Raw genomic sequence first — 19,509 nt, 5'->3', positions numbered from 1 at the left:
AATTATTACCCGTTGTTATAGAAAATTCTGAATACGCCTATTGGTACCATGCTATCCGCTATACATCTTTGCCTTTCTTATTGAAAATATCCTTAAACCCTGGACCACATGTTTATTATTTCCAATTCATAAAGGGAACGATGCATCCGATCTTAATAACGATCGAGGAATTACAATCACTGATTCATTTAGGGAGCTTTTTAATAAGATACTTGATACACGTCTTTATAAATTCTTAGATAAATATCATATCATTGGTGATAGCCAAATTGGGTTTACCAAAAAAAAACATGACCATCTGAAAACATGTTCATTCTAAAACTATTGTATTGTAATACAAAAGAAGGTAGGGTGTTTGCCTGCTTTGTTGATTTCCAAAAGGCTTTTGTATCTTAGATGCTGTCATTCACCCAGGGATAAAACTTAAGCTAGTGTATATAGTTAAAGAACAGGGTTACAGATCTCTTTAGAACTAAAGTTGGAGTAAACAGGGAGACAATTTGAGTCCAATTTTGTTCAAAATTTTCATAAATGAACTTCCTGATTGTTTTAAAAGTTCCCCTGATCCAGCTGTTGTTAATTCACGACCAGTCCATTCTTTACTATATATGCTGATAATATTGTCGTGTTTTTAACTTCGGCAAAAGGACTTCAGAGTCAACTTAATGTATTAAGTACTTATTGGTGTTTGAAAATTAATCCCATTAAAACCAAGGTGCTTGTATTCAACAAGGCAGGCAGACATATTAAATAAGATTTTTTATTTTAATAACACACTAATTGATTGTGCTCAACGTTGTAAATATTTAGGAATAACTTTTAGTGCATCTGGATATTTTTCCTTCACTCCGAGAGAATTGTATAGTAAGGCGTTAAAAGTCAACCATAAGCTATGCAAGGACTTTCTGTCACTGAATACAAGTTTAAAAAAAAGATTTCATGTAATTGAGCATACAATTAAACCTATTCTCTTATATATTACTGAAATTTGGGGATATTTCAACCCTTTCACAAAAAAAATCTATAACTACAACTATAGATCAGGCTTATCCGAAACTTCTTTCAGAAAGACTCCACATTAAATTTTGTAAACATTTACTTGGTGTTACCAAAAGAGCAACACATTTTGCTACTCTTTCTGAACTCGGTAGATTCCCTCTGCATTTTAACATTGCAGAGAGGGGGTAGGAGGGGTCCTAATCCCGAAATCCCGGGCTTAAAAACACGAGATCCCGAAATCCCGGACTTAAAAACACGAAATCCCGAAGTCCCGAAAGTCGAAAAAAGAATTCCCGTATCCCGAAAGGGTCAATCCCGAAATCCCGAGCTTAAAAACACCCGATCCCGGAGTCCCGATAAAGGTCCTATCCCCCCTCATTGCAAAGTCTATGATCAGAAACTGATACAGGCTTGAAAATTTGGGATCATCTTTCCACTACTAGAGGAGGCATATTTAGAGTCAAAACACGAGTCAAATATTTCTTCATGGTATGGATCCTTAAACTTCTTTCTAAAGAATATTAAAAGGGGTTAGCAATTTACATTGTTTACTATATGCTGATGATAATGTATTTTTTTTAACTTCAACAAAAGGACTTCAGTAAACAATATTTATGCATAGCTTGTAGCCATGATAATATTTAAAAGATAGAACTTTATGCTTCAATTCAGTGAGCTTTTCTTTTAAATCTGAATACATTCATACACTATAAACATAATAGTTATCAAAGGTACCAGGATTATAATTTAGTACGCCAGACGCGCGTTTGGTCTACATAAGACTTATCAGTGACGCTCAAATCAAAATATTTATAAAACCAAACACGTACAAAGTTGAAGAGCATTGAGGACCCAAAATTCCAAAAAGTTGTGCCTAATACGGCTAAGGTAATCTATGCCTGGGATAAGAAAATCCTTAGTTTTCCGAAAAATTCAAAGTTTTGTAAACAGTAAATTTATAAAAATGACCACAAACATTATTTTCAACGTGCATATGTATGTGATAGTTGCCGCAGTACATTTAGTTCTACCTTGTAATATCATCATGGCTACAAATTACTAATATTTGATTCAACGCGTGTAGCAGTGTAAAATATATACCAACAACATTCATACTTTCTAGGTTAACACAATTTCATTTGCGACACCATTGATTAAGTTTTTATTCCGTACCAATACTTAAAACAAATATCAATGATATACCGCAAGATCGTCATGCAGTCGATAAAAAATAAAAACAACTTGTTAAAAACACGCGCATTTGTGGATTTTCATTCATCATAAACGATCAAAAGCCGAATATTTTATAAAAACTGCAATTAGCTGATTGAAAATTAAGGATGATTGTTCAAAATTGTACGTTCAATAATTTCATCTGCCGACATGATTGCAGGTAATAAAAAGTCTTATATAAAAAAAAATCTAAAAGCAAATATGAGGGAATACACGTTTACTCAACAATGTGATGCCTTAACGTTCAGTAAAAATATATTAATACTCAACCCTAACATAATATTTGGCTTAATGTCACTAGTACTCCTAAATGATGGTCGTTCGGAATATATATAAAAAAAAAAGTATTTTTGATAATTCTTTAACTTAATTTCTGCATACCATTATCAGAGTAACATATTAAATAATATTGTTTTTAATGAACTTAAAATACCAAACAAGTTTATCAACATGGTTATGTGCACAGTGCTTTTTAAAATAATTTGATAAAAGTTCGTCTAAATACTTGAGTTACGGTCATCTTTCAAAGTTACGACAATCTTGTGTCAGTTACGACCATCATCAAAAATACTATATTTGAAAATTTTTGGCAATCACAATAAGTGTATATGAGACAAGCGGTTTGACTCAAATGAACCTTTTACTGCACGAAAATCGGAAAAGAAAAACTTATTCCCAGAGTTGTCTCCCATATTCAGATGGTCGTAACTTTAACTTGGTTAACGACCATCCGCTTACCACCAGTGCTTGGGTATCCAAATTCTTATAAGATATGTGCATAAAATATACTACATCATATTTATTTTGATGGCGTTGTTTGCAGGATCTTGTTTTGTTAGAAATTAACTTATTTTCAGAAATGGGAAAAATTGTTGTAAGCCATTTTCAAAGAAGCGTAATTTGATGAAAAAACGGGGACGAGTTAATGGGAGCAAAGTAAGGAAAGTCCTACTTCAGATTAAATTAGAGTTATCTCTCTTTATACATAAAAAAAAATACGAATAAGACACCTTGGCAAGAGACCAAATGACACAGAAATATTGACAACTATCGGTCACCGTATGGCCTTCAACAATGAACAAAGCCTATACCACATAATCAGTTATAAAAGTTTCCGAAATTACAAACATAAAACAATTTAAACGAAAAAACTAACGGCCTAATTTATGTACAAAAGACTAAACGAAACACAAATATGTAACACAGCAGCAAACGACAACCACTGAATTACCGGCTCCTAACTTGAGCCTGTTATAATGCTACTCCATTGCAATCTGGTCGATTCTATACTCCAGTATTAGATTACTTAAGCTGTAATACTCCATTTTTTTTACATTTTTACCTATCATGTTCACGTTTTGCTCACCTTAAAAAGATATCATAATATTTTAACTAATCAATTCTTGTTGACTTATGTTTGAAATATTTATTAATAACTTGCCATTCTTAGTGGTTCCAGAACTTCTAGCTCCTATACTTAGGCTTGGTTTATTCACCTCGAGATATGCACTTTTCATAATAGCGAGTACCTTATTTTTCAGTCAAGTTATTGAATATTTTTGTTAACAATCAATTAATTGTTTAAAGCTGGTGTTGCAGTTCTAAGATCCGGATCCCATTGGATAGTAATTAGTAATAAAACATTAAAGATATTCATTTAAATTTCTTTTCTTAATATCAGAATTCTATAATTTTTATTTGTTTGAATTATTCCCAGCGTTTTCTTAAAGGGCCGAGAGATAAGGGACGAAATATATCCATTTACATTGCATTCTGGGAAATCTCACATGTGCTTCCTTTTTAACTTGCTTTCTGAACACACGAGTTGGTACAACTTATTATACACTCAATTGCATTAAAATGTGCATACATTTTGTACTAAATAAATATTGGGAACACACTTAACGCTTTGTTATATGATTAAAGCATTATAAAAAGTGAAAAAATGAAAAGTACTATCTGTCTTGCCAACTGGAAATGTGGGGAAATCGGAAATCTCGAATTCAAAAATATTACGTCTTCTTAATTAATCCCCTATTTACTAATAATCATCCTGAAAGCACATTTAAAATATTTTATCATAGGGTAATCTAATTATCTATGTCAAATTTACAGGTTGGACATGCAAATGATGTTCATAGCAAAACTGTTATAAATATATAAATTTGTGAATTTACAAATTATGTAGGAGTCTTTACTCTAGGCGAAAAAGGCAATTCAAGTGCTTGTCCCAAGTCATGATCAGGAGCCTGTAATTCAGTGGTTGTCGTTTGTTTATATGTTACACATTTGTTTTTCATTCATTTTTTGTATATTAATTTTTATTAGGCTGCTAGTTTTCTCATTTGAATTGTTTTACATTGTTATTGGGGCCTAAGTCTGACCGGGGGTGGGGTTGCCGATTTTTTTTTAAAGCATGACACGTGAAAGTCAAATTATTGTGCTGTGAAAACGGGAAATTAGAAAAAAATAAGAATTGCTAATGTACATAGTGTAAGCGGGATAAAGAATCAGAACCCACCAATGAGACCCCCTTTTATTTCAGGGCCTTTATAGCTGACTATGTGGTATTCCGTATATGCTTTGCTTGTATAATCCCTTTTCTCTAGAGATAAAATTTGTGGAATATCCCTTTTATTTTCCTAATGATGTGTTTTGAAAAATCATGTTCATTGTAACCAACAGGAACAGTTAACAGTAATTGAATTTTGAGGTTTGCAGTCATGATGTGACCCAATACACCTTATCGCTATTTGTCCGCCATTACTGGATATCACACAGGTTCCCGTAAAATTTTGACGTCACAATACAAAATATCTGACGCCACAATGGAAAAGTGATTGTTGTATGCGTCAAAAGTTCAAGCGGCAGGGTCAGCCGGGATTAGCGATAAGGTGTATGGCAATTATCTAGTTCACATACTTGTACCACAGAACTTGGTTTAGCTGTCATACAGTTCTATTTAAAAAAAAACTAATGAAATATTTTGATTGTAGGTGACTACCTTAGTTAACAAGATGCAGAACGAGCAAGGAGAATTCGTGGATATGTACATCCCAAGAAAATGGTAAGGCCATTAAGGTTCATCATGTAAATACAGCCATTTTTGTCCGTTTGTTATGATGCATAGCATAAGCATAAAAGAGTTATATGTATAACCGACTTTAAATAAATCTTCTATGCTTATGCTATGCATCATAACAAACGGACAAAAATGGCTGTATTTACATGCCAAAAACTGCTCTAAGTACAGACTTAGCTGTGATGTTGGAAAATTTTTAATGCCTAGCATCCACTAGATATATAAAAGTTAAATGCATTTTGTGTTTCAGAAAGATAAAATCTCTTTTGGATTTTGATGGGCATTTTTTTTCCTTCATGCATAAGGTGTGAAAATTAACTGAGTTGTGGTACAACTTTGAGATGCTCCCTCAGGTAAAAAACCGGTTTGTATTGTTTTGTTTGCTTTAATTGACATGGACAAGAGGTATCTTCACAGCTATAGGTGAGTTAAAGAGTTTATCTGAGTCAGTGAGTGGACACTGGACAGTATCAAAGTAATTCAGGTGTTTGTTTATTTTTACACCTTCTGTAGAAAGAGAAAAAAATGCCCATCAAAAACCAAGAAAGATTCTTTCTTTCTTAAACACAAAATGCATTTAACTTTTATATATCTAGTGGATGCTAGGCCTTAAAACTTTCCAAACAGCACAGGTAAGTATGTACACAGAGTAGTTTTTGAGGTGAAAATACGGCCATATTTGTCCATTTGTTATGATGAACCTTAAAAAAAGAAAATGAATTTAGACAAAGTATTTTCAGTACTATGTTTATTGCTGTCAGAGTTAAATGTCACTTTCTACGATCTATAATAACAACTCAGACTAAGTATAAAATAAGACTTTTGACAAAATAAATTATTTAAGGGGGAAAATATATGTCTTATGAAAGTTTTGAAGCCGATTTATATAAATAACGATAACTAATACTGTCTATGAAGAGACATCTATATAGACAATTGAGTGTTGTTCTCAAAAGACGATCCATTTTTTAAATTTTTTTATTTAATTCTTTTTTGCAAAGTCTGTAACATGCTGAAATGATCTTGCAATCGTAAGATATATTATTTAATACTTTATAATAAATCTTATACATTGTAGTTCAAATCCTCTTTTAACACTTTGAGTCATCCTTATAGACCATCCAAGTTGTCTTCTTAGACAGGCCAAGTTGTCTTCTTAGACAGACCAAGTAGTCTTCTTAGACAGACCAAGTTGTCGTCTTAGACAGGCCATGTTGTCTTCTTAGACAGGCCAAGTTGTCTTCTTAGACAGACCAAGTTGTCTTCTTAGACAGGCCAAGTTGTCTTCTTAGACAGACCAAGTAGTCTTCTTAGACAGACCAAGTTGTCTTCTTAGACAGGCCAAGTTGTCTTCTTAGACAGGCCAAGTTGTCTTCTTAGACAGGCCAAGTTGTCTTCTTAGACAGGCCAAGTTGTCTTCTTAGACAGACCAAGTAGTCTTCTTAGACAGACCAAGTTGTCTTCTTAGACAGACCAAGTAGTCTTCTTAGACAGACCAAGTTGTCGTCTTAGACAGGCCAAGTTGTCTTCTTAGACAGACCAAGTTGTCTTCTTAGACAGGCCAAGTTGTCTTCTTAGACAGACCAAGTTGTCTTCTTAGACAGACCAAGTAGTCTTCTTAGACAGACCAAGTTGTCTTCTTAGACAGGCCAAGTTGTCTTCTTAGACAGACCAAGTAGTCTTCTTAGACAGACCAAGTTGTCGTCTTAGACAGGCCATGTTGTCTTCTTAGACAGGCCAAGTTGTCTTCTTAGACAGACCAAGTTGTCTTCTTAGACAGGCCAAGTTGTCTTCTTAGACAGGCCAAGTTGTCTTCTTAGACAGGTCAAGTTGTCTTCTTAGACAGACCAAGTTGTCTTCTTAGACAGACCAAGTTGTCTTCTTAGACAGGCCAAGTTGTCTTCTTAGACAGACCAAGTAGTCTTCTTAGACAGACCAAGTTGTCGTCTTAGACAGGCCATGTTGTCTTCTTAGACAGGCCAAGTTGTCTTCTTAGACAGGCCAAGTTGTCTTCTTAGACAGGCCAAGTTGTCTTCTTAGACAGGCCAAGTAGTCTTCTTAGACAGGCCAAGTTGTCTTCTTAGACAGACCAAGTAGTCTTCTTAGACAGACCAAGTTGTCTTCTTAGACAGGCCAAGTTGTCGTCTTAGACAGGCCAAGTAGTCTTCTTAGACAGACCAAGTAGTCTTCTTAGACAGACCAAGTTGTCGTCTTAGACAGACCAAGTTGTCTTCTTAGACAGACCAAGTTGTCGTCTTAGACAGGCCATGTTGTCCTTATAGACAGGCCAAGTTGTCTTCTTAGACAGGCCAAGTTGTCTTCTTAGACAGGCCAAGTTGTCTTCTTAGACAGGCCAAGTTGTCTTCTTAGACAGACCAAGTTGTCTTCTTAGACAGGCCATGTTGTCCTTATAGACAGGCCAAGTTGTCTTCTTAGACAGGCCAAGTTGTCTTCTTAGACAGGCCAAGTTGTCTTCTTAGACAGGCCAAGTTGTCTTCTTAGACAGACCAAGTTGTCTTCTTAGACAGACCAAGTTGTCTTCTTAGACAGACCAAGTTGTCTTCTTAGACAGGCCAAGTTGTCTTCTTAGACAGACCAAGTTGTCTTCTTAGACAGACCAAGTTGTCTTCTTAGACAGGCCAAGTTGTCTTCTTAGACAGACCAAGTTGTCTTCTTAGACAGACCAAGTTGTCTTCTTAGACAGACCAAGTTGTCTTCTTAGACAGACCAAGTAGTCTTCTTAGACAGACCAAGTTGTCTTCTTAGACAGGCCAAGTTGTCTTCTTAGACAGACCAAGTTGTCTTCTTAGACAGGCCAAGTTGTCTTCTTAGACAGACCAAGTTGTCTTCTTAGACAGACCAAGTTGTCTTCTTAGACAGACCAAGTTGTCTTCTTAGACAGACCAAGTTGTCTTCTTAGACAGGCCAAGTTGTCTTCTTAGACAGACCAAGTAGTCTTCTTAGACAGACCAAGTTGTCTTCTTAGACAGGCCAAGTTGTCTTCTTAGACAGGCCAAGTTGTCTTCTTAGACAGGCCAAGTTGTCTTCTTAGACAGGCCAAGTTGTCTTCTTAGACAGACCAAGTAGTCTTCTTAGACAGACCAAGTTGTCTTCTTAGACAGACCAAGTAGTCTTCTTAGACAGACCAAGTTGTCGTCTTAGACAGGCCAAGTTGTCTTCTTAGACAGACCAAGTTGTCTTCTTAGACAGGCCAAGTTGTCTTCTTAGACAGACCAAGTTGTCTTCTTAGACAGACCAAGTAGTCTTCTTAGACAGACCAAGTTGTCTTCTTAGACAGGCCAAGTTGTCTTCTTAGACAGACCAAGTAGTCTTCTTAGACAGACCAAGTTGTCGTCTTAGACAGGCCATGTTGTCTTCTTAGACAGGCCAAGTTGTCTTCTTAGACAGACCAAGTTGTCTTCTTAGACAGACCAAGTTGTCTTCTTAGACAGGCCAAGTTGTCTTCTTAGACAGACCAAGTTGTCTTCTTAGACAGACCAAGTTGTCTTCTTAGACAGGCCAAGTTGTCTTCTTAGACAGACCAAGTTGTCTTCTTAGACAGACCAAGTTGTCTTCTTAGACAGACCAAGTTGTCTTCTTAGACAGACCAAGTAGTCTTCTTAGACAGACCAAGTTGTCTTCTTAGACAGGCCAAGTTGTCTTCTTAGACAGACCAAGTTGTCTTCTTAGACAGGCCAAGTTGTCTTCTTAGACAGACCAAGTTGTCTTCTTAGACAGACCAAGTTGTCTTCTTAGACAGACCAAGTTGTCTTCTTAGACAGACCAAGTTGTCTTCTTAGACAGGCCAAGTTGTCTTCTTAGACAGACCAAGTAGTCTTCTTAGACAGACCAAGTTGTCTTCTTAGACAGGCCAAGTTGTCTTCTTAGACAGGCCAAGTTGTCTTCTTAGACAGGCCAAGTTGTCTTCTTAGACAGGCCAAGTTGTCTTCTTAGACAGACCAAGTAGTCTTCTTAGACAGACCAAGTTGTCTTCTTAGACAGACCAAGTAGTCTTCTTAGACAGACCAAGTTGTCGTCTTAGACAGGCCAAGTTGTCTTCTTAGACAGACCAAGTTGTCTTCTTAGACAGGCCAAGTTGTCTTCTTAGACAGACCAAGTTGTCTTCTTAGACAGACCAAGTAGTCTTCTTAGACAGACCAAGTTGTCTTCTTAGACAGGCCAAGTTGTCTTCTTAGACAGACCAAGTAGTCTTCTTAGACAGACCAAGTTGTCGTCTTAGACAGGCCATGTTGTCTTCTTAGACAGGCCAAGTTGTCTTCTTAGACAGACCAAGTTGTCTTCTTAGACAGGCCAAGTTGTCTTCTTAGACAGGCCAAGTTGTCTTCTTAGACAGGTCAAGTTGTCTTCTTAGACAGACCAAGTTGTCTTCTTAGACAGACCAAGTTGTCTTCTTAGACAGGCCAAGTTGTCTTCTTAGACAGACCAAGTAGTCTTCTTAGACAGACCAAGTTGTCGTCTTAGACAGGCCATGTTGTCTTCTTAGACAGGCCAAGTTGTCTTCTTAGACAGGCCAAGTTGTCTTCTTAGACAGGCCAAGTTGTCTTCTTAGACAGGCCAAGTAGTCTTCTTAGACAGGCCAAGTTGTCTTCTTAGACAGACCAAGTAGTCTTCTTAGACAGACCAAGTTGTCTTCTTAGACAGACCAAGTAGTCTTCTTAGACAGACCAAGTTGTCTTCTTAGACAGGCCAAGTTGTCTTCTTAGACAGGCCAAGTTGTCTTCTTAGACAGACCAAGTTGTCTTCTTAGACAGGCCAAGTTGTCTTCTTAGACAGACCAAGTTGTCTTCTTAGACAGGCCAAGTTGTCTTCTTAGACAGACCAAGTTGTCTTCTTAGACAGACCAAGTTGTCTTCTTAGACAGACCAAGTTGTCTTCTTAGACAGGCCAAGTTGTCTTCTTAGACAGACCAAGTTGTCTTCTTAGACAGACCAAGTTGTCTTCTTAGACAGGCCAAGTTGTCTTCTTAGACAGACCAAGTTGTCTTCTTAGACAGACCAAGTTGTCTTCTTAGACAGACCAAGTTGTCTTCTTAGACAGACCAAGTAGTCTTCTTAGACAGACCAAGTTGTCTTCTTAGACAGGCCAAGTTGTCTTCTTAGACAGACCAAGTTGTCTTCTTAGACAGGCCAAGTTGTCTTCTTAGACAGACCAAGTTGTCTTCTTAGACAGACCAAGTTGTCTTCTTAGACAGACCAAGTTGTCTTCTTAGACAGACCAAGTAGTCTTCTTAGACAGACCAAGTTGTCTTCTTAGACAGGCCAAGTTGTCTTCTTAGACAGACCAAGTTGTCTTCTTAGACAGACCAAGTTGTCTTCTTAGACAGGCCAAGTTGTCTTCTTAGACAGACCAAGTTGTCTTCTTAGACAGACCAAGTTGTCTTCTTAGACAGGCCAAGTTGTCTTCTTAGACAGACCAAGTTGTCTTCTTAGACAGGCCAAGTTGTCTTCTTAGACAGACCAAGTTGTCTTCTTAGACAGGCCAAGTTGTCTTCTTAGACAGGCCAAGTTGTCGTCTTAGACAGGCCAAGTTGTCTTCTTAGACAGACCAAGTAGTCTTCTTAGACAGGCCAAGTTGTCTTCTTAGACAGGCCAAGTAGTCTTCTTAGACAGGCCAAGTTGTCTTCTTAGACAGACCAAGTAGTCTTCTTAGACAGACCAAGTTGTCTTCTTAGACAGGCCAAGTTGTCTTCTTAGACAGACCAAGTTGTCTTCTTAGACAGACCAAGTTGTCTTCTTAGACAGGCCAAGTTGTCTTCTTAGACAGACCAAGTTGTCTTCTTAGACAGACCAAGTTGTCTTCTTAGACAGGCCAAGTTGTCTTCTTAGACAGACCAAGTTGTCTTCTTAGACAGGCCAAGTTGTCTTCTTAGACAGACCAAGTTGTCTTCTTAGACAGGCCAAGTTGTCTTCTTAGACAGGCCAAGTTGTCGTCTTAGACAGGCCAAGTTGTCTTCTTAGACAGGCCAAGTAGTCTTCTTAGACAGGCCAAGTTGTCTTCTTAGACAGACCAAGTAGTCTTCTTAGACAGACCAAGTTGTCGTCTTAGACAGGCCATGTTGTCTTCTTAGACAGGCCAAGTTGTCTTCTTAGACAGGCCAAGTTGTCTTCTTAGACAGGCCAAGTTGTCTTCTTAGACAGGCCAAGTAGTCTTCTTAGACAGACCAAGTTGTCTTCTTAGACAGGCCAAGTTGTCTTCTTAGACAGACCAAGTAGTCTTCTTAGACAGGCCAAGTTGTCTTCTTAGACAGGCCAAGTTGTCTTCTTAGACAGGCCAAGTAGTCTTCTTAGACAGGCCAAGTTGTCTTCTTAGACAGACCAAGTAGTCTTCTTAGACAGACCAAGTTGTCGTCTTAGACAGGCCATGTTGTCTTCTTAGACAGGCCAAGTTGTCTTCTTAGACAGGCCAAGTTGTCTTCTTAGACAGGCCAAGTTGTCTTCTTAGACAGGCCAAGTTGTCTTCTTAGACAGGCCAAGTTGTCTTCTTAGACAGACCAAGTTGTCTTCTTAGACAGACCAAGTAGTCTTCTTAGACAGACCAAGTTGTCTTCTTAGACAGGCCAAGTTGTCTTCTTAGACAGACCAAGTTGTCGTCTTCGACAGGCCAAGTTGTCTTCTTAGACAGGCCATGTTGTCTTCTTAGACAGGCCAAGTTGTCTTCTTAGACAGGCCAAGTTGTCTTCTTAGACAGACCAAGTTGTCGTCTTAGACAGGCCAAGTTGTCGTCTTCGACAGGCCAAGTTGTCTTCTTAGACAGGCCAAGTAGTCTTCTTAGACAGACCAAGTTGTCGTCTTAGACAGGCCATGTTGTCTTCTTAGACAGGCCAAGTTGTCTTCTTAGACAGACCAAGTTGTCGTCTTCGACAGACCAAGTTGTCTTAGACAGACCAAGTTGTCGTCTTCGACAGGCCAAGTTGTCTTCTTAGACAGACCAAGTTGTCTTCTTAGACAGGCCAAGTTGTCTTCTTAGACAGACCAAGTTGTCTTCTTAGACAGACCAAGTTGTCTTCTTAGACAGACCAAGTAGTCTTCTTAGACAGGCCAAGTTGTCTTCTTAGACAGGCCAAGTTGTCTTCTTAGACAGGCCAAGTTGTCTTCTTCGACAGGCCAAGTTGTCTTCTTAGACAGGCCAAGTTGTCTTCTTAGACAGGCCAAGTTGTCTTCTTAGACAGACCAAGTTGTCTTCTTAGACAGGCCAAGTTGTCTTCTTAGACAGGCCAAGTTGTCTTCTTAGACAGGCCAAGTTGTCTTCTTAGACAGACCAAGTTGTCTTCTTAGACAGGCCAAGTTGTCTTCTTAGACAGACCAAGTTGTCTTCTTAGACAGACCAAGTTGTCTTCTTAGACAGGCCAAGTTGTCTTCTTAGACAGACCAAGTTGTCTTCTTAGACAGACCAAGTAGTCTTCTTAGACAGACCAAGTTGTCTTCTTAGACAGACCAAGTAGTCTTCTTAGACAGACCAAGTTGTCTTCTTAGACAGGCCAAGTTGTCTTCTTAGACAGACCAAGTTGTCGTCTTCGACAGGCCAAGTTGTCTTCTTAGACAGGCCATGTTGTCTTCTTAGACAGGCCAAGTTGTCTTCTTAGACAGACCAAGTTGTCGTCTTAGACAGGCCAAGTTGTCTTCTTAGACAGACCAAGTTGTCGTCTTAGACAGGCCAAGTTGTCTTCTTAGACAGACCAAGTTGTCTTCTTAGACAGGCCAAGTTGTCTTCTTAGACAGGCCAAGTTGTCTTCTTAGACAGACCAAGTTGTCGTCTTAGACAGGCCAAGTTGTCGTCTTCGACAGGCCAAGTTGTCTTCTTAGACAGGCCAAGTAGTCTTCTTAGACAGACCAAGTTGTCGTCTTAGACAGGCCATGTTGTCTTCTTAGACAGGCCAAGTTGTCTTCTTAGACAGACCAAGTTGTCGTCTTCGACAGACCAAGTAGTCTTCTTAGACAGACCAAGTTGTCTTCTTAGACAGGCCAAGTTGTCGTCTTCGACAGGCCAAGTTGTCGTCTTCGACAGGCCAAGTTGTCTTCTTAGACAGACCAAGTTGTCTTCTTAGACAGGCCAAGTTGTCTTCTTAGACAGACCAAGTTGTCTTCTTAGACAGACCAAGTTGTCTTCTTAGACAGACCAAGTAGTCTTCTTAGACAGGCCAAGTTGTCTTCTTAGACAGGCCAAGTTGTCTTCTTAGACAGGCCAAGTTGTCTTCTTCGACAGGCCAAGTTGTCTTCTTAAACAGGCCAAGTTGTCTTCTTAGACAGGCCAAGTTGTCTTCTTAGACAGACCAAGTTGTCTTCTTAGACAGGCCAAGTTGTCTTCTTAGACAGGCCAAGTTGTCTTCTTAGACAGGCCAAGTTGTCTTCTTAGACAGGCCAAGTTGTGTTCTTAGACAGACCAAGTAGTCTTCTTAGACAGACCAAGTTGTCTTCTTAGACAGGCCAAGTTGTCTTCTTAGACAGGCCAAGTTGTCTTCTTAGACAGACCAAGTTGTCGTCTTAGACAGGCCAAGTTGTCGTCTTCGACAGGCCAAGTTGTCTTCTTAGACAGGCCAAGTTGTCGTCTTAGACAGGCCAAGTTGTCTTCTTAGACAGGCCAAGTTGTCTTCTTAGACAGGCCAAGTTGTCTTCTTAGACAGGCCAAGTTGTCTTCTTAGACAGACCAAGTAGTCTTCTTAGACAGACCAAGTTGTCGTCTTAGACAGGCCATGTTGTCTTCTTAGACAGGCCAAGTTGTCTTCTTAGACAGACCAAGTTGTCGTCTTCGACAGACCAAGTAGTCTTCTTAGACAGACCAAGTTGTCTTCTTAGACAGGCCAAGTTGTCGTCTTCGACAGGCCAAGTTGTCGTCTTCGACAGGCCAAGTTGTCTTCTTAGACAGACCAAGTTGTCTTCTTAGACAGGCCAAGTTGTCTTCTTAGACAGACCAAGTTGTCTTCTTAGACAGACCAAGTTGTCTTCTTAGACAGACCAAGTAGTCTTCTTAGACAGGCCAAGTTGTCTTCTTAGACAGGCCAAGTTGTCTTCTTAGACAGGCCAAGTTGTCTTCTTCGACAGGCCAAGTTGTCTTCTTAGACAGGCCAAGTTGTCTTCTTAGACAGGCCAAGTTGTCTTCTTAGACAGACCAAGTTGTCTTCTTAGACAGGCCAAGTTGTCTTCTTAGACAGGCCAAGTTGTCTTCTTAGACAGGCCAAGTTGTCTTCTTAGACAGGCCAAGTTGTGTTCTTAGACAGACCAAGTAGTCTTCTTAGACAGACCAAGTTGTCTTCTTAGACAGGCCAAGTTGTCTTCTTAGACAGGCCAAGTTGTCTTCTTAGACAGACCAAGTTGTCTTCTTAGACAGGCCAAGTTGTCTTCTTAGACAGGCCAAGTTGTCTTCTTAGACAGACCAAGTTGTCTTCTTAGACAGGCCAAGTTGTCTTCTTAGACAGGCCAAGTTGTCTTCTTAGACAGACCAAGTAGTCTTCTTAGACAGACCAAGTTGTCTTCTTAGACAGGCCAAGTTGTCTTCTTAGACAGACCAAGTTGTCTTCTTAGACAGGCCAAGTTGTCTTCTTAGACAGGCCAAGTTGTCTTCTTAGACAGGCCAAGTTGTCTTCTTAGACAGGCCAAGTTGTCTTCTTAGACAGGCCAAGTTGTCTTCTTAGACAGACCAAGTTGTCGTCTTAGACAGGCCAAGTTGTCTTCTTAGACAGGCCAAGTTGTCTTCTTAGACAGACCAAGTTGTCTTCTTAGACAGGCCAAGTTGTCTTAGACAGACCAAGTTGTCGTCTTAGACAGGCCATGTTGTCTTCTTAGACAGACCAAGTTGTCTTCTTAGACAGGCCAAGTTGTCTTCTTAGACAGGCCAAGTTGTCTTCTTAGACAGACCAAGTTGTCTTCTTAGACAGACCAAGTTGTCGTCTTAGACAGGCCATGTTGTCTTCTTAGACAGGCCAAGTAGTCTTCTTAGACAGACCAAGTTGTCTTCTTAGACAGGCCAAGTTGTCTTCTTAGACAGGCCAAGTTGTCTTCTTAGATGGGCCAAGTTGTCGTCTTAGACAGACCAAGTTGTCTTCTTAGACAGGCCAAGTTGTCTTCTTAGACAGGCCATGTTGTCTTCTTAGACAGGCCAAGTTGTCTTCTTAGACAGACCAAGTTGTCGTCTTCGACAGGCCAAGTTGTCCTTATAGACAGGCCAAGTTGTCTTGCATTCCTTTCTACAGGTTAAGGATGGGGGCATCCCAAAGGATTAATTGATTAAAATGTTGCTTTTAGAAATACAATGTACATGTAGATTTTGACAGAAATCATTCGACCTACAATGTAATGGTCGAGGAACCACCATTATATCCAATCAAATAATTATTTGTTTTAGTTTACCTTCGTTTTCTAACAAAAGATACATGTAGTTTTATCTGAACATTGAGATATACATGTAAGATATGTTGAATTAAAAAAAATCATGTTTTTCAACAATTTGGTTGTGGGTGAGGAAAAACAATGTTGGTTTTTTTTGGGAATGATATTTTTTCACCCAATTATGTACAATTTTACTTTTTACAGTTCTGCCAGCAACAGAATTATTTCTGCCAAGGATCATGCCTCAATCCAGATCAACTTTGCTGATGTAAGTAATAGGAGGGGAGACAACCAAAATGGTCTATAGAATAACATGTGTTAATAGATATATGAAGATGTGGTATGAATGCTAATGAGACAACTCTCCATCCAAGTCACAAGTTGTGAAAGTAAACCCATTATAAGGCAAGATACATTTCTAAAGTGCTCAAACCGGAAAACCCAACTTTCTGATCTATATAAAAAAAAAATAAGAAACACTTATAAACCACATCAATAAACTGCCTACTTTTGTCAACAGACTTTCTTAACCCTTTCAACGCTATACACGGCATATGCCGCGATGACATACGCCGTCCGCCACTGCTATTCGCGGCATATGCCGCAATGACAACGGATTTTTCATAAGGACTCTTAAACCATTCGGTTTTCATTCGGATCCTCTCTAATTTTTCCTTGTATGAATCGAGGATATGCAAGGTCTCATTTGCGCTTGAAATCCCGGGAATTTTTATTGTAAAATCATGCAGTAGAAGGAAAATTGAAGGAAAATAAAAACAAATATTTTGACAAATGCAAATGGCGGAAATCGGGAAACGAAGCTATAAATATGGAAATATTTCAGCATTTCTATGGCGAAACTGATGACAAGGATTAGTTAAAAGGTTTCATGTTATCTCAGTGTGTTTATAACATTCAATTCGTGTGGGAAATATGATTTGATCGATCATTACGAGACGTAGAAAAAGGGGGGAAAACGGAGGTTGACTGAAATTTTTGAAGACGGAGCCACTGATTTGTGCCATGGTTACATAATACGTTGTGTATGGTGCAATACGCTACGGAATCGAGCAATTGGTGTCTTCTTTATTATATGGCAGATAAAAAAACAAAATAGATGAAGACGAAAAGTAGTTTTTATTCAAAATTAAATTCAACACAAATGTAACAAATTACACCTTTTACCTGTTAATTACCTGAAAATGCAGGTAACCTAATAAAAAATTTACTGAAATAACTGCCTAGCATTACAGTTCATACTCTCCTGAGCATTTTTCATGCAATAACTTTTTCTGTATCTCTTATAATAAAAAAGATACAGCAGTCTGAAAAGGAATATACTGTTCTAATGAATGAACACAAAAAAAATGCAGCAGCAGCAGCCATTTTTCTATTTTTTGTGTAGCGTTGAAAGGGTTAAGAAATGTCCAGAAAAAAATTGACTAGTCATTTATATAAGATTTATTAAATGATATATAATAATGTAAACCAGCTACAATATTATTAATTTATATTATATAAGAAGATGTGAGAGACAACATTAGCATTGTCAATTTGAACAAAGTTGTGATCTATATACAAGCATTATGTTAATCATAAAGTACCAACTTTATAGGCTTTGATAGACAGGAAATCTTAACAGAACAGGAAAATTAAACCATCAAAATTATTGTAGAAATTAATCTATTTACAGGTTGACACTACCACAGGAAGAATGACAGGAAGTTATACAACTTTCGCCATCTGTGGGGGAATCAGGAGAATGGTAAGTTATCAGGGGAGGTAACCAATAGTTATACACCCTTTGCCATCTATGGGGGAATCAGGAGAATGGTAAGTTAACAGGGCAGGTAACCAATAGTTATACAACTTTCGCCATCTGTGGGGGAATCAGGAGAATGGTAAGTTATCAGGGGAGGTAACCAGCAGTTTACCACTTTTTTTCATCCTAGGAAGGGGCTCAGAGGCAGATTGGTCTAAGAAGTCAAACTGTTACACCCCATCTAAATTGAGGTTGTTAGTTCATATCTCCCACATGACAAGCCCCTTTACTCCAATCTTAATTGATTAGTTTTCTTATTTGACCCATGCATTCCTGCTTCCTCTGCCAATAAAAAGTCAACATGAATAACACATTAGTGCTGAAAATAGCATTAAACACCAATTAATCTGATTTATGAGGAAATCAGAAATATGGTATTTTATCAAGGGAGGCAACCTTATATAATTTCAGTTTTCATACCTAGACACGCCCTCATGACCAGGCTTGTAATGTTAAAATTGTGTTTTGTAAGATTTTTAACTACACACTGGTAGAAACTATACAATTTTTATCATGATATGTGCATTAGCTTTATTGCTACATGTATTTTTTGTGAAGACTACTTATCGTTTTGATGACTCATCCAGGGTTGGGTTATCAGGACAGGCAACCGAGTTAAACCACTTGTTCCATCTGTGGGGGAATTCAGGGGGTGGTAAAATATCAATGGAGACAACTAATTTGTCAACATTGCTATTGCTATGTTTATATCTAAAATTGATATCTCAAAATACTAACTAATTTATTAAGGGTTGATCTGGGGGAATTTTGATTGCATGTTAGTTTGTAAATTAAATAGTCATGTTTGAATTGAAGGGGGAAATGCTCTCAAGTTATCCTAAATTTGAATATAAAAAAAATGCACCATTTACTTTGCATTTAAATAATTCTGTAATGTATACAATGTGAAACCATTTTAATAATTGACATTGTGTATTGTAGGGAGAATCTGACGATTCATTGAACAGATTGGGCAAACGTGATGGCCTTATAGCCAAGTAAGTATTACACTATAGAACAAATGTCAGGAAGTAAGATAAGTTATAAAGGATATTGGATCCTGGGACCTAAGGTAGTCTCAACACACCCCTTCATGACCAAAATATGTTTAAATGACTGATTTTAACAACCTGGCTCCCTTGAGGTGCTTAAAATACATATAGATAGTCAAGTGGTGAGTGTTTATATATACATTGCCCTGATTTAAAAAAATAAGTTATGAAGTACAAAGTGTTTTTGTTTGTCATATAATATGTAAAATTAATTAATTTAAAAAAGATAAAGAATAAAACAATAAAACAAACTTATTGAATTCAAATATGATGAAACTGAGAATGAATATGGGTAATGTGGCAAAGAGACAATAACCAGACCAGACATCAGAGAACAGCTGACATGGCCAACCAAGATATATTATATAGTATACTAGGTATATAGTTATTCTATGATTATGAATTTTGTACTATAATCCAATGGAATTCTGTTATCATATATTGTTGGTTTTTTGTTCTAACCGTATGTTTTCTTTCTTTGTAGGAATTTCTAAACCAGTACGAGAGGAAGAAAATCAATGAAACATTAAAAAGACATTGATTATCACATTTTTTGTTTGTTTCTATAGCTATTGGTGCCAATTCTTTGTGAAACTAACCCAAATACCAGTAAATGTTATTGCCCTCAGTTGGTGTACTAACCCAAATACCAGTGAATGTTGTTGCCCTCAGTTGGTGTACATTTATAAAATACCAGTAAATGTTGTTGCCCTCAGTTGGTGTACATTTATAAAATACCAGTAAATGTTGTTGCCCTCAGTTGGTGTACTAACCCAAATACCAGTGAATGTTGTTGCCCTCAGTTGGTGTACTAACCCAAATACCAGTAAATGTTGTTGCCCTCAGTTGGTGTACTAACCCAAATACCAGTAAATGTTGTTGCCCTCAGTTGGTGTACTAACCCAAATACCAGTGAATGTTGTTGCCCTCAGTTGGTGTACTAACCCAAATACCAGTAAATGTTGTTGCCCTCAGTTG

General features: G+C 38.1%; 1 protein-coding gene across 2 annotated transcripts; it reads left to right on the top strand.

Annotated features, from left to right (window-relative positions):
• Positions 1-3,120: 3,120 nt before the first annotated feature.
• LOC139520980 (small ribosomal subunit protein eS21-like) lies at positions 3,121-19,080 on the top strand. 2 transcript variants are annotated; one of them, XM_071314104.1, is made up of 6 exons: positions 3,121-3,168; positions 5,229-5,299; positions 15,862-15,925; positions 17,351-17,422; positions 18,422-18,477; positions 19,016-19,080. In XM_071314104.1, the coding sequence occupies exons 1-6, from the start codon at positions 3,136-3,138 to the stop codon at positions 19,023-19,025; spliced, it is 306 nt and encodes a 101-aa protein (XP_071170205.1). In that variant the 5' UTR covers positions 3,121-3,135; the 3' UTR covers positions 19,026-19,080. The 2 variants fall into 2 exon arrangements, with proteins under 2 accessions (XP_071170205.1, XP_071170213.1); XM_071314112.1 differs by lacking the exon at positions 3,121-3,168 and adding an exon at positions 4,018-4,060.
• Positions 19,081-19,509: the final 429 nt, after the last annotated feature.

The sequence above is a fragment of the Mytilus edulis genome, chromosome 1 (assembly GCF_963676685.1).
Source record: "Mytilus edulis chromosome 1, xbMytEdul2.2, whole genome shotgun sequence".
Taxonomy (NCBI): domain Eukaryota; kingdom Metazoa; phylum Mollusca; class Bivalvia; order Mytilida; family Mytilidae; genus Mytilus; species Mytilus edulis.
The sequence above is the reverse complement of the archived record's forward strand: the minus strand, read 5'-3'. Positions and strand labels throughout refer to the sequence as shown.